The sequence below is a fragment of the Felis catus genome, chromosome X (assembly GCF_018350175.1).
Source record: "Felis catus isolate Fca126 chromosome X, F.catus_Fca126_mat1.0, whole genome shotgun sequence".
In the NCBI taxonomy this organism is placed as follows: Eukaryota; Metazoa; Chordata; class Mammalia; order Carnivora; family Felidae; genus Felis; species Felis catus.
This window is the reverse complement of record NC_058386.1, coordinates 87,697,395-87,712,969: the sequence shown is the minus strand read 5'-3', so window position 1 is coordinate 87,712,969 and position 15,575 is coordinate 87,697,395. Positions and strand designations below refer to the sequence as shown.

Genomic DNA, 15,575 nt, shown 5'->3' with positions numbered 1-15,575 from the left:
TACGTGGACATATGGAAATCTATCAGGCAGCTGACCTGAAATTTGAAACTGAGACCTGACTAGCTAGAGCAGTATCTGTATTTTGTACAGTTAGTGAACAAATCAAGAGAAGAGGGCTGAAGTGGAAAACTAAAAATTAATGGTGGCAAATGTAAGTCGGGGAGATTGGCATGGGAGCTCTGAGTGAACAGAAGTGTGTAAAGAGGAGTATAGCCCTCTCAAAAGAGAGTCTGTTGGAGGTCCCAAAGTAACTGTAATGTTATCCACCTTTCTGTTCTAGTCATAGGGTTCCTGATGATCTGCCCTGATGTCCCAACATTCTTGGGGTAGGTATGCAGATTAGGTTCCTACCACTACATTCAGTAAATTTGCGTTTTTGGAAATGCATAGTGTGGGGCGCCTGGGTGGCTCAGTCGGTTAAGCGTCCGACTTCAGCTCAGGTCACGATCTCATGGTATGTGAGTTCGAGCCCTGCGTCGGGCTCTGTGCTGACAGCTCAGAGCCTGGAGCCTATTTCAGATTCTGTGTCTCCCTCTCTCTCTGACCCTCCCCCATTCATGCTCTGTCTCTCTCTGTCTCAAAAATAAATAAACGTTAAAAAAAATTTAAAAAAAAAGGAAATGCATAGTGTTAGAGCTAAAAGCGACTGTAGAAATTACTCATACATTTCAATTTGTGGTTGAAAAACAAAGAGCCAGAGATAGCAAAGGACTTGGGTTTGGGGATTCTCTGGCCTTGGTACTGAATTTTTCAGGGTCTGAATTCGTTGTGTGTCCCGTTATTCCTTTAATTTTTTACCCATACTCCATCCCAACCCCAAAGACACAGAGGAGAATGAAAGGACATGAATGGAAGGTCAGTAGAAAGGAGAGAGAGAGAGTTCCTTAACAGACTCTGACTTTGATTCCTTTTGCTTCCCCCCAAGGAAGGTACCTGGGTGTTCAGCTAGCTGCTAGAGAGGAACAGCTCCACCACGGCAGCCTCACACTCTCCACATAGGTCCCGCAGGCAAAGGCTTAAACCATAACTAATCTGAGTCTTGGCAGAACACCTGTTATATTCCCAGAACGCTAGAGTATGGGAGGTCTGCAAGGAAGTGCTTCAAGGCCACTGCTACTTACCTCCCACTGCCTCCTTATCCCCCCCAACTCCCCTGGGGGGCTGTCAAGAGAATTTTTCATCCCTTCCCACCTCCTGGGATCTGATGAGATAAGAGTCTTCCTGACTCATCCCTCTCAGAATAGAGCTACATACTATAAAGCCACTTAGCTGAAGTCTAAAATTGGCTTCTTAGCAAGGGGATGTCCAATGACTACCGTTGCAGTCCTCTGGCCCCTTTTACAGTGTCTTCCTTCCACTAGGAGCAGGAACCTTTGACTGCTGTTTCTTTCATTGTATAAATAATAAACTGAATCTAAAAATGATTCGTTGTACTTTACCTGCTGAATCAGGCAGGCCTTGGACTTGTGTGCTTGACAGCTGCTTGCTGTGAATTTCCCATTTCTGGCATATCATAATACCCTCCATTATCACCAGGGGAGTTAAGCTGGACAAAAAGATATGTAGATCATAATGCCTTTTTCCTGCCATTGTGCATCAAAGAGAATACCAGCCCAAATACCATGTTCTGGGACTTCAGTCTGGCTGGAGGAGTAGCAGATCCCCTGTGTTCTGTGTACGAGGCTAAGCTGACAGGAAGTAGAGTTGGCATCTATATTCCATTATTTGAAAGATGCCTCTTGGCCCCAAATATATCCCCTGCAAGGCTACCAGAACATCGCTGGTTGACCCTTTCAAACCCTCCCCACCTTGTCACCCCCAGGTTGGACAACAAGAGCATTGTCTCTAGAAGGTTCTTGTTAACATTTTCTTGTTTTCTGAGAAGGAAGGAAGAGTTAGAGTGAGAAGCTGGAAGGGATGTGAATTTTCCCCATACTCCTCCACTAGCCCATTACTGATGGCTAATTTATTAATTCTCCTAATTGTTCTCTTTGAAGACTGGCCTTCTAGAACAAATTGCCTGTTACAAAGAGGAAGTTGTGGGAATGCTGGACCAGAGCTATGTGCCTGAGAGGGTGGTGTAAAGTTCACTTAAGACAAACTTCACAGTGTACAAGGTGGCCTGCTTGTTATTCTGCTCATCAGGTTCTACTTCTATTCAGTCAGCATTTACTATGTATGTCCCATGTACAAGTCTGGTAAGAGCTGCCACTCTCACCCGTGTCTTCCAATGCCTTCCTTTCTCAGATACCATGAGCAATTTGCATTTATAGGTTAAAAACTATTTGGGAAGACCGATTGAATTGGGTACCCCACTAGATTATAAATGTTACGAATACTCTTTCATCTTAGTATGCCCCCATAGAAATGAGTGGAATACTGGGAACAGAGTGAATGCCTCTTGAATGACCAGTCCAGGCCAGTCACAATTGGAATTTGTATATTGTGCCCAACAATTATAGGAAGGCCACCTTGATCCTCCACCCCTGGAAATTCACAGTGAAGGAGAGTCATTCTCATTAACTGTTATGCTATATACATTTCCAACGTCCATGTAACAACCTACTTGGCCTCTGTTACTCCTAATCTTTATAATATACCACCTCACCCCCACCTGCAGGCTCAGTTTCACTGGGACTCCAGGACCAACCCTATTCCTAGGTAGGCAAACATAAAGGGCTCCATATCTTCTCTGGCCTAACGTATAAAACAGACTTCCAAACTTTACGTCCTCAAAAAACATATGCAATCCTAGCTGTGGGTAATAGCCCCATATTTGCCCTTCGCCTAGACTGCTCTCCAGTAAAACCACTAAACCCCTGGTACTCCAAATTCTTGCCTCTATTATATTTTAATCTTCTTGCTTTGGGGCCATAGTTTCTATAAGCCCATGGTCTGACAAACTGTTTCAAGTCACTTCTGACCCTACTCTGACCTTAACCAATAGGTTCCAGCACTGGGATTTTCTTTATTCTTCCTTAATTCCCACCTTCTGCTTCAATCCCTGAAACTTAATGTGCATGTCTCCTTGGGCCTTAGACCTTCATTTATTTAGTCTTCCTGACTGTTGCCAGCTCCTCAAACCAGTCTGCATGACTGGATCTCAATTTCTAGACACCCCCCCCCACCCTGGGTCTTCTCTACCCAAATCTCTACCTAGTATATGATAATTGATTTCCCCCAAGTCATTTAGATAATTCCAGTAGCCCATGGCCATCTTCATTTCAATGTTCCCCCCAATTTAAACTCCAGTGAGAGACAATCAAGAACTCATGAATACATATATATTTATTTAATTCATAATATAGCATTTTGGATGGGCTGGGATATTTTAGAGGGATGAGGTTGTGTAATAATCTGCATATGCTCAGATTTCTGTCACTAGAAGAGACGCTATTGGTCCAGAGCTTCCAGTACAAACAAGCCTGGGTTAAAATATTTGATAAAAAATAGTCCAACATTAGTCTAATAAATATTCTAGCCAACAACAACAACAGAGAATATGTCTGAAGATGGCCGACCAGACTGTAAAAGGCAGTTTTACCTGACCTGATGGCAGTCAACTGGCCAACCTGTAATAACACGGCCAAATACAGCCAATGGCTCTGAGGCTGCAATTGGCTTCAGGAATTGAAAGAAGCATGGGAGTGGTTCTTATCTGTCAGCCTCACACTCTCTATTCTGTAGAGGAAAGGGTATCAAATATTTGAGCTAATCAAAAAGTCCATCCATGGATTGCTCCATCCAGGTAGTCATATATAAATATGTAAACCATGGAAGCTTAGAAAATTCACCTAGTGTATTTTTAGCTGAAAAGAACATATAAGTGGTTTTGTTGAAATCTGAATTTCACTGCATCCAAAGTTACACAATGTGATTACATGATAAAAACACATACAGATCAGGAATCCTTACAAGTAGTCACAACTCCAATGTGGCATTAAAATTTCTTTCATATTCTTAAAACAGGTTTAACTTTATTTTGATTATTTTTGTGCTTTCTTCAGTAAGACAATATAAAAAGTGGAAACAAGCATAAGTTGCAGACAGAAAGAATAATTTGCTAGCAGAAAGGATTGTAGGAGAATAGTTTGAGTAGGGCAACAACAATGAAAACTGAAGAAGTCACCTTCCTTGAAGATGTTAAATACAGGTCCTATTCCCTTTGTCCGACTGGGTTCAGCTAGAGGTAGTCAATGGCTTCTCTTATGGTCCCTAGCATTGCCATTATCTAGGAAAGCCTTGAAGTATCTGGGACTCACCACACCCCCACTGAATACTTTGCCACCATGTTGTTTCTTGAAAAGCACTTTCCGTTATTTGTCTCAGAAACTTCATTGCTTACCTCAAGCCCAGTTTAATTTCCTACATTATTCAGTAGGCTAACCTCTGAGTGATTTGGGGCTATAACCAAAACTTAAATCCATCTTCAAAGAATGAAGTTCAAAAAGACTGAAAAGTTTTTGCAAAGAATGGTGCCACATGCTCTAGACAATTCCCCAAGTTAACTTCCAAAGGGCTTTTGAGGCAGACAACACTCATTTATATGCATGAGTCCTGGGGCATTTGCAAAATAATATCAATATAGCCCAAATGGAGAAGTAACCAAGCTTTTCTGCCCAGGAAATAACAAACACCAGTATGGATATCAGACTACAACAGGGAAACTTTTGATAATTCATTCGTTCATTCATACATTCATTCAATAAACATTAGGCAGCTACTCTGTTCCACACACCATGCCAAGTATTAAAAATACAACAACAAAAGACACAGTCCCTGCCCTCAAGGTATTCACAGTCTAGTAGGGAAGATGATCATTATACATTAGACTTTTGTGTGCATCAGAATCACCTGGGAACTTGTTGAAAATGTCAAATTCCACCTATGTGCCCAAATAGTCTAATTAAGTAGATCAGGAGTGGGGTCTAGGAATAAACTGTTTTAACAAACACCAAAGGTGGCTCTAACAGGTGGCCTGAGGACCACACTGAAAAACACCACTATACAGTGTGATTATTGCTGAGAAGGGAAGAACACTCAAAGGTGCCACGGAAGCTCAGAAGAGAACATACCCCAGGCAAGGGCGTCAGGAGTTAATTTGGTTGAGAGGGGTCAGGGTGGGGAAAGGTAGTCTAGGCTAAGGTCAAAAATAAGGTGGGAGAAGTTGAAGCTTTGTCCCAGGCCACCAAAACCTAAAGGGCACAAAAAAAAAACAAATGAATAGCTTGGGAGAGCTGAGGATCAGGTAGAGGAAATTGGTCCAGGCAGAGGTGGAGTGCTCTGCATTTATAGCATCTTCACACTATTCCCTTAATTTAAGAACAATTCCTGTTTACTCTGGGCATCAAAACTGTCAATAATGTCTCCATTCCAGGCCCAGAGAACAACCCATGTGAGTAATTGACCTTGTCCAGAGTAACGACTGTAAGGAGGGAAATGGCAAAAGGTGAAGCTAGGAAAGCCAACAGGGACCTGAAAAGCCAAACCCCATGTAAATGGGACCTTCTACTGAATGCTATGGGAGCCAGTGAGAGGTTTTAGGAAGGGGTGTGGGGAATAACTTGTGTTTAAAAACTGGGGGATAAGCCCTAGAGGAGAGACCAGAGTAACTTAGAGATGAAAGGCATACATTATAAAGCACCACTACAGTGTAATGGGGCTGGGGCTGGGAAGAGGAGGTTAATATTCCTTGTGCACTTCACTAAATGCCAGGTGCTATGCTAGGCAGTTTACATGTGCTATCTTTTTAAATCTTTGCAACAGCCTTGTGAGGTAGGTATTATTTTACGGAAGAGGAAACAGAGGCTCAGAGAAGTGAAGTAACTTACCCTAGTCCCACCGCTAGTAAATGGCAGAAGAACTAGGATTATTTTAGTCCAAAGTGCTATTTCCCAGCACTACTGGATCTTACTGAGGTTGCTCATTTCCTAATCAGCAGAAATTACATACGGTTTTTTAAAACAAAAAAAGCGGACTTTGCTACCAGATGCCTAAGTTTGAGCCTGCCATCTGTACTTGCATCAGTCTTGCTTTCCATGTTAGGTGAAAAAAACAATACAAAGCTGTTATTTAGGGGGGTTATATAGATTATTTGTCTCTCCTACAGAATAGTAAGGCATTTGACAGCAAGGGACTGTGTTTTATCAATATATCGGCAGCAGAGCGGTACCCAGCATGTGGTAGTTTGTTGAATGAATTAATGAATTAACATCCACCAAGATAGTGGAAAGGAAGAAGGGAGAAGTTTTGGCATTGTTTCAAGGCTCCAATCTGGTGGCTTGTTACAGCTACCATTTTGTACAAAAGTAGTCTTTTCACAGCTCCGAAGAAGTAGACTCCTTAAAGCCTGGAGACTCTTCTCCTGGGAAGGAGAAAGCTCTGGTTCTGACATCCCCAATCTCTGCAGTGGAAGTGACAAAAGCACAGACCATAAACTTGATGCCCCTCAACAACAGTGATGACAAACTGCATTTGCCATGAGGGGTTGGCTAAGCAGATGGATAGTGTAAACAAGATTGCAAGAGGAATGATTATTTAACCTGTTTAAGAAAACAGACTGTTCGCAGGCATTCTGAAGCACTTCGGAAGTGTTTTATCTGAAAATACAAGTGCCTTTATATGCAAATTGTTGTTGCAGCTAGAACACTCCATTCTCACGGATTAAGTAAATAAAGTTCCTAAAGAACATCCATTATTATGCAACTCTTTTTTTAGCCTAATTCTAGTAACTGTATGTACTTCAGAGTAATAAAGCTATATTTCTTTGAGATATTCTGTGAAGAATTTTTAACAATTCAGATGACCCTCTTCCATTAGGCAGCCTCAGTGAAACTGCACTACACATAATGCTTGTATTGGATCAATTTTCTATCCAGCGCTAGTGGCTATTGTGCAGTCTTGTCCCCCAATCTTTCCTACTCCAGTTTAGAGCTCTTCCCACCATCTATGTCATTATTGCATGTGTGTGTGACACGAAGGAGAATGGGAGGGATGAACGGAGAGAGGGGGGAATTGTTGCCTGATTTCGATGTTCCCTTTGGGGACAAAAATGGACGATATAATTTCTTTTCCCTTCTAGTATATTTCTCACTCAAACGAGCAAATAAAAAAATTATTATGTATATATAATTATAAAATGAATATATAATACATATTTATTCATTTTATGTATATTATATATACACATTTGTGTTTTTACTTTACAATAAATCCTTGATGGTAGGTTTTTATCAAAAACTACATATAATATGCGATCATCCGATCCTTCAAAATTCTACTTGGCCAAATTGACCAGTACTAGAGAGGCTGATACCCCACACACGCCTTTCCTGCTGGCTAGCCCCTCGTTCAGAGCATCTTTCTACATTATTTACTTAGAATTATCCTAATTCCTTCCAGTATCATTTACACTCCTAAATCATCAGGAAATTTGAATTCTCCAGTGATGAGAAGTATTCTCTAGATTTCTCCTCCAATGGCTTGACCCCAGACTACTTGGAAAATTTGCTCAGAGAAACTCAACACATTAATTCAGATACAAGCTTTAGTGCACAAAAATTAAATCTATAATACCTAGTTATTTTGGATGCTTCAGATGAACTTTATTTTTTATCTTGTATATTGGACACTAACTGAGGTTTAGGAGGGGAAGAACTGCTGAACTGTAGACCCAGTGAATTCTATGCTCTCTTGAAACTTAATGGCAAGCTTTCATCCCAGAAACATAAGGGGATTCTTGAGGCCTACAGTTGCATTCCTGCCGCTCAGGGTAATCAATAAAATCTGGGGCAGGCAAGCCAGACAGGATCATTAGGGATTTGTTCCAGATTGTAAATGTTGGACAAACTGGAAGAATGAAGGTCACATCAAAAGTATGAAGATGGAGAGAGTTAGCTGGGTCATAGAAAGACAGCATGTTGTTGTCATAATCCAGAAGGACACCCAGACGCTTCAACTGTGGGGGCACATCCACCAGCATTTCTTTGTTGTTATGTCTCACTACAAAGTTACTATTGCATCGAGAGAAGACCCATGAGGAGGCATTCTTGCCAATCCATTCATTCTTGGGAGCAGATTTGTAGGCAATGCCAATTGCATACCTGTGAGACAGTGGAAAGGAGAAAGAAATAAACATTCATTATTTGATCTGAGTTAGGGGCGCCTGGGTGGCTCAGTCGGTTAAGTGTCCGACTTCGGCTCAGGTCATGATCTCACAGTTTGTGGGTTTGAGCCCCGCATCGGGCTCTGTGCTGGCAGCTCAGAGCCTGGACCCTGCTTTGGATTCTGTGTCTCCCTCTCTCTCTGCTCCTCCCCTGCTCATGCTCTGTCTCTCTCTCTCTCAAAAATAAATAAACACTAAAAAAAATTTTTTTAAATGATCTGAGTTATGCTAGATACCATATGGGATATACAAGAATATCCCGTAGAAGCAGGTATCCTTAACTTCTTCATTTACTAAACAGTTTACATTTAGATCCATAATGTTGATAGCACTAGAGCTTTACAAAGTCAGCAATTAGAATGCTGTAGTAATTTCCAGCTGTGATCCCAGTATATTTCCCAAGATTTTTTTGTTTAAAGCTGGCCAATTTTTCTAGGAGTGGTTTTCATCACATCCCTTTTAACCTTGACATACTGGTACTACGTTTGTGCTATGGAACTGAATCTCCTAGGAAACTGACAGCAGGAGAAAGGAGAAGAAAAAAACTGTAAGTGGGATCCACTCACCATGTTGAGGAACCCATGACCACCTCCCAGTAGTGGCAGCCACTGTCAATGAATATATTTCCTGCTGCCCCATAGCACCCTGTGCCACTAAACCTCTCTGGGGTATGGCTCTTCTTCAGAGAGCTTTCATCCTTCTCCATCTGCAACCCATCATTGGAGATCTTCAATTTCTTGTGAGTCATTTTGGGATCTAGTTTAAAGGGTTGGCCTGAAAAAAGTAGAAAAAAATGCATAAGAAAATACTTAAGAATTCCATCTTCGTCCTTCAGGGCTATCACTACCAAGGAGATTCTTGATATCATGCTCATTTGTGGGCCAGTGCAAGTTGGTGCTATTTGGATTATATTAAGGAAGTAGGCCTGAAGCCACCCTTTTCAATAAAATAAGAATAAGCTGCCCTCCACTTCGTATGTTATCAAATTAAAAGGGTCTCATGTTCTCAAATGTGTTTTTTACTCTGCTTTATTTCAGTGGGTGATTTGGGATTTGAGTGGGTTTTAGGGGAAGGAGCATTTGAGGTGAGGCAAAGTGAGGGGAACTGATGAGGTGGTTGCTGGCAGAACAAAAAAACAAAAACAACTCAGTAATGACAATCTTTTTACCCTCTTACAATTGGGATGTAAATAACATATGATTAGGTAACTTTGTCAGAGTGACTGTTGCATCATCATCAACAATCAGAGAAAACATTTGTCATGTAGGATCACTCGCGACAGAGGATTCCTTATAACCATATGACAAAACAAGTTACTAGGAGCCAACTGCTGGATATGGCAAGAGCTGTATTATACAACATGGGTCTGCGGCTGACACTGCTGGCGAACACAACACAACACCCATTCCCTACTTTTTCTCTGTGACCCACTTTCACTATAGAGGCCAAAAAAGCTAAATATTCAAGCTCCTAGCCTCTCTTGCTGCTAGGGGTGGCTAACAAGGTGGAAGCAGAGGGAAACAGAAGTCAGACAAGCTTGGGGACACTTCTGCAATGTGCCTGTTTTCCCAGTAAAAGGGATAGCCATCATGTGTACCAACCCCTTCCCCCTCTTCCTCTCTTAAAAGGAAATAAGACATCTGGAGGCTGAAATGGCCATACTGTGATCATGTGACAATAAGCCAGTACACAAAGGGAGAAGGAGTTTGGATCTTTCACAACATCACAGAACGAGCTGCCGCACTAGTCCTGAACTGCCTACGTTCCAACTTCTTGCTGTGAGAAAGAGAAAAAAAATACTATGTGTTAAGCTAAGTTAGTTGGATTTTCAGTCACCTGCATCCAGAAGCATTCCTAAGAGGTATGGCTTCTCTGCAGAAGGGTTCTACCAGATCATCGCAAATTAGTACCGTTTGACACAACTGTTCCCCATGCATGGGATGGGGTGCAGAGAAAAAGCCTTGACTAACATCCTCCTCAAACACCAGCTACTACTTCATATACTTTGTGTATATCTTTGTACTCACATATCCCCCAGGGGCACCAACGGAGCCCGTGCCCAAAGCATCAACTAAAATGGTAAACTCCTCTACCCAGTGCCTCTGCTCTCTGGCACTGCTGTGGGTACCTGCTCAGGCTAAATGTACTCCCTGGCACGGAGGGGAAAACGGATCTCTCCTTTTGGGAACACCATAACATACTATTTGTTTTTAGTCGGGTAGGTTCACTGTTCCGGCTGCCTGCTTGGTTTATGGCTTTAACAATGAAGATGTAGCGCGTCCCACTCTGAAGTCCATGCACTGTGTAGTGGTTCTGTTTAATGTTGGGCACAATCATCCAGCTATCCACTGAATTATACAGGCCTGTAAGGTGGGGAAAGACAAGGACATTAACCGGCAGGTAGTAGAGATAGGATGAGAAGCACACTGAAAATTCATCAAAAGCCTCCCCCACCCCCCCCCCCCCCCGCACCACCAAAGAAAGGTTAATTTCACTTTGTTTTCTTTTGAGTCCCAGGATACACAGTGAGATAAATATCTTCTGTTTTGTTTGGAGTTAGACTTATGCCAGGCAATTGAATGTCACCACTAGTGAAGTTTAGGTTGCTTCAATTTTTTGCGCAATAATATAGGAAAGGCCACTATACAAAAAAAAAAAAAAAAAAAAAAAAAAAATCACCGAATCACCACTTTTATGGAGTCTCTGGATCTTTACGCCAAAGGTCCAATCCCCTGAGAGCTGAGTCTAGCCTCATATGGGTGGAGCAGTCCTGTGCACAGCGCAGGAACATGGAATCTCAGAGCCAAAAGGACACCTAAATGCCATGTTTCTGTCCTTTTACATAGGGAAGCTAAGATTGAGAGAAGGTGACTTGCCCAAGGCCACAGAAAGATGGTTATGGTGCTGAGAGTGTAACCCTGGTTTCTTTAACCCTAGGCCAATGTTCTCTCCGCTACGTCACAACTCATGGGGTAGACAGCAATGTTCCTTGGTCTCTGCAAGGTAGTGAAGCTTTCAGGGCTTATGGCTCATCTCACCCTCCCCATCCTCACCCTCACTTCCCAATCTAACTGGACTCTGAGGTATCATAGGGAAGCCAAGGAGATGGCATGATAACCAAAGCAAAATTGCCATCTCCCCACTTGGCACTACCCATCTTTTGTTCCTTCCTGGTTCCAATATTCATTCGAAGTTGGGTGGTCCAGGAACACATTGTTGCCTGGAACCTTCTTCCCTCCCAAGCTCAGAGATCTAGGTTTCTGCTTTCGAAACTCTTTAGACCATAAACATTGACTTAAACCAAGAAAAATGCACATAATTAAAAACATGTATTTGGCTAACTGTTAGTAGAAGAGGGGTTGACGTTCTGGTTTGTGAATTATCCAGGCTTCTCTCTTCTGTTACCTGTCTTTCAATCAGTTTATTGCTTTTTAACCACAATTCTAACAAAGCATGGACAGGAATGGGCAAGGAAAATGAACAGCGAATGTAGTCACTTCTATGCAGCCTTAGTGAAGGATTTAGTGAGGTTGAAAATGAAAAGTAATCATGAGTGGTTTGAAAGAGATCTGATCATGAGGGTTTTATAATTAATTTGGTGGATGGTTGAAAAAATCTAAAATAAAACTAGAAAAAGAAGCATGAAGGAGGGAAAACACATATGTTAGAAAAAGAATAACTGGTGAAGACACTCAGTTATGCTCAGGAAAAGACAATAAGGATAAGGGCCAGGAATAATGTTTGAGGGCCTGGTTAGCTATGTACCAATTCACAATATGAATCATAAACTGCACACTAGACTTTAATACAAAAAGGGAAATAAATGGTCTTCCAGATATACTTCTAACAATACAAAACAAAAAACAAATGCCACAATTAAGTACTATGTAGCTATGAAAAAAGACTGAAGAGTGGGGTGCCTGGGTGGCTCAGTCAGTTAAGCATCCGACTCTTAATTTCAGCTCATGTCATGATCTCACGGTTTGTAAGATCGAGCCTCACATCGGGCTCCATGATGACAGCGTGGAGCCTGCTTGGGATTCTTTCTCTCCCTCTCTCTCTCTCTGCCCCTCCCCTGATCTAAATGAATAAATAAATTAATTAATTAAATAAGCTTAAAAAAAAGAATGAAGAAGAACTCTGTTAACTGATATGGAGTGATTTCCAGGGTTTACTGTTAACTGAAAAAAACAAATTGCAAAAGAGCATGCATGTATAGTACAACACTTTTTTTCCAAGGAAGAAGGGCAAATAAGGGAGCATACATATATCTGCTTGTTTACAAAACACCAATAACAATAGGAAGGAAAACCCAGAAAATATTGTAGTTGGTTAGCTACAAGGGATGGGGGAGGGCAGGGGATTAAAAAGATAGGGGTGAAAATGACACTTCTTTTTTTTTTTAATGTTTATTTTTGAGAGAGAGAGACAGACAGACAGAATGCAAGCAGGGGAGGGGCAGAAAGAGAGGGAGACACAGAACTCAAAGCAGGCTTCAGTCTCCGAGCTGTCAGCACAGAGCCCGACACAGGGTTTGAACTCACGAAACATGAGACTGTGAGATCATGCCCTGAGCCAAAGTCAGATGCTCAACCGACTGAGCCACCCAGGTGACCCAAGAATGACAATCCTTTGAATACACTTTTTTCTTGTATCGGTTTCCCTTTTGGAAACACACTGCTGTTTCACAAATTCAGAAAATTAAAATTAAATCAATATGAATTGGAAGAGCAGGGACCAAAACTGAAGGCAAACTGAAGCAAATGAACCCAAATGCATTTCAAATGAAAAACAACCACACCAAAAGGATGGGGGCAGGAGGAGAACTGAAAACAAATCCTGAGCTATTGTTTGTTTTTGTAGTGGCGTGGACAAAGCACTTCTGGAACTGTTAGATCTATTATGGGATTAAGCAAATGAGTACATGTGTTGATGTTGTTGGGAGCCAAGGTTCTCATTGTGGAAGTAGGAATGTAAAAATATCAAATGGGGGAAGGCAACAAAGAATGTGTGGACATGGACTGGAATTGGAGGCATTGGTACGAACTCATGATTTCTATATATGTGTGTGTATATGGGCATCCATATGTGCACATATGTTAAGTACATGCGTATGTACATTATGTGTGTGCACATGCATATGTGCATGGGCATATGTGTGTATTTCTAGTATCCAGATCTTATTCTATAATAACATTCTCCAATTAAAAGGAACCAAGTTTCCTTAGAGAAATGGCTGATTTCAAGGCTGGGGCAGGATAAGGTGAATACGACCTTAGAATCTTTTGTTATGCTAGAAAGTAAAGAAGTATTCAAGAAAATTATGGCAGAATATAAGAACCCAGGAGTAAGCTTCAAAGTCTTACTGGCTAAACCTGGACAACCTGAGCATCCAAATAAGCAAGGGCAGTGAAGAATTATAAACCATTGAAAAGAGAATTCATGAGGCCATACTGATAAATAGATAAATAGACAGAGGGTGGGGCTTTGGCTTACAGTAGAATGTAGAAGGTCAACTTGTAAAAGTGGGAGGGGATCCTCCTTTGGAAAATTATAATTTTGTAATCATCAGAGCAAAGACTGGACCAGGCAAGGAGTTTTGATTGGTGCTAAAACAGGAGTGGGGGTGAGATGGGTTTGATGAGGAAGCAAGACAGTTTCCTTGTTTCAAAGTTATCACCACACAGATTGCTCATTAGTTGCAAAAGGAAAAGCATTAACTACAGGATGAAGAAATCAGGCAACACCTTTGACTCGCTGAACAAAATTAGCATCACCAATGAAGGGCGAGTGGACATGATGTGCCTCGAGATGTGATGTCCTAAGGAGGACACCCATCCCATGTGGTATTCCAGCAATGAATTCATAGTCTGAATATAAATCATGAGGAAACTTCAGAGAAACCCAAAATAAGGGATAGTATAATAAAGAAATAAAAGGACATTTAAAAAATCTGTCAATGTCGTTAAAGACAAAGAAAGATTGGGGCGCCTGGGTGGCGCAGTCGGTTAAGCGTCCGACTTCAGCCAGGTCACGATCTCGCGGTCCGTGAGTTCGAGCCCCGCGTCAGGCTCTGGGCTGATGGCTCGGAGCCTGGAGCCTGTTTCTGATTCTGTGTCTCCCTCTCTCTCTGCCCCTCCCCTGTTCATGCTCTGTCTCTCTCTGTCCCAAAAATAAATAAACGTTGAAAAAAAAATTTAAAAAAAAAAAAGACAAAGAAAGACTGACAAACTAAGTGTTCCAGATTAAAGGAGGCTACAGAGGGGTGCCTGGCTGGCTCAAATGGTGGAGTGCATGACTAAGTCTCAGGGTTGTGAGTTTGAGCCCCACGTTGGGTGTACAGATTACTTAAAAATAAAATTTAGGGGAGCCTGGGTGGCTCAGTCAGTTAAATGTCTGACTTCGGCTCAGGTCATGGTCTCATGGTTCATGAGTTAGAATCCTGCATTGGGCTCCGTGCTGACAGCTCAGAGCCTGGAGCCTGCTTCAGATCCTGTGTCTCCCTCTCTCTCTGCCCCTCCCCAAATCATGCTCTGTCTCTCTCTCTCTCTCAAAAATAAACTTTAAAAAAATTTTAATAAAATTAAAAAAAATAAAGGAGGCTACAGATATGACATTAAATGCAATACCTGATCCTTGACTCTAAAGGACAATATTGGGTCCTTCACATTATAAAGGATACTATTGGGTCAACTGTCAAAATTGGAATATGAATAGTGGATCAAGAAAAGTACTGTATCAAATCTCTTAAAGTTGATAACTGTACTGTGGTTAGGTAAGAGTTTCCTTATTCTTACAAAACCTACACAGAAGAATTTAGGGGTAAAAGGTCATGATGTATGCAATTTACTCTCAAATGGTTCAGAAATATACATAGAGAGATAGGGAATGTTAGCAAATGATAAAGGAAATGAAATAACATGTTGACAAGTGGATGTTGACAAGTGGATGAATCTGGGTAAAGAGTTTACAGGCATTCTTTGTGCTACTCTTACAACTTTTCTGTAATTTCAAAACCAGTTCTACATTTTAAAAAGGTAAATATAGGATTCTCTGGGTATCACCGAGACTTGGTGAGATGGGGTTTATGACTGAATTATGGTAATGGAAATATACACCTTGTTCCAAAGGGAAAGACCACAATATGGAAATCCATGAAGCCAAGTGTAAATGTGTAGTGGAGAACATTTGCATGGAAATGAAAAGGAGAGGAAATAGAAGTTTTATCTTTGTGGCAGTTTGTTACAGACTGCCTGGCCAGACAGAGTATAGCCAGTGCTTTCATAATGCAAATCACGAAACTGAAAAGGAGAAAAGATATACAGTAATGGGGAATACAGTCAGCTAAACATCTGTTTGAATTCAGCTAACAGCATCATCTGAAACATCATTGGCTTGTGACCATCCCAAA

General features: G+C 41.5%; 1 protein-coding gene across 7 annotated transcripts in view; it reads right to left on the bottom strand.

The window, feature by feature from the left end:
- Positions 1-3,270: 3,270 nt before the first annotated feature.
- The window catches only part of MID2 (midline 2), a 134,967-nt gene continuing 122,662 nt past the window's right edge, over positions 3,271-15,575 (bottom strand). For all 7 annotated transcript variants that reach the window (XM_019824138.3, XM_019824139.3, XM_006943911.4 and 4 more), the window contains exons 8-10: positions 10,366-10,527; positions 8,731-8,938; positions 3,271-8,102 (exon numbers count right to left, since the gene is read on the bottom strand). In XM_019824138.3, the coding sequence (XP_019679697.2) occupies positions 7,700-8,102; positions 8,731-8,938; positions 10,366-10,527 (773 nt within the window). In that variant the 3' untranslated portion in view covers positions 3,271-7,699. The remainder of the gene's footprint in view (positions 8,103-8,730; positions 8,939-10,365; positions 10,528-15,575) is intronic.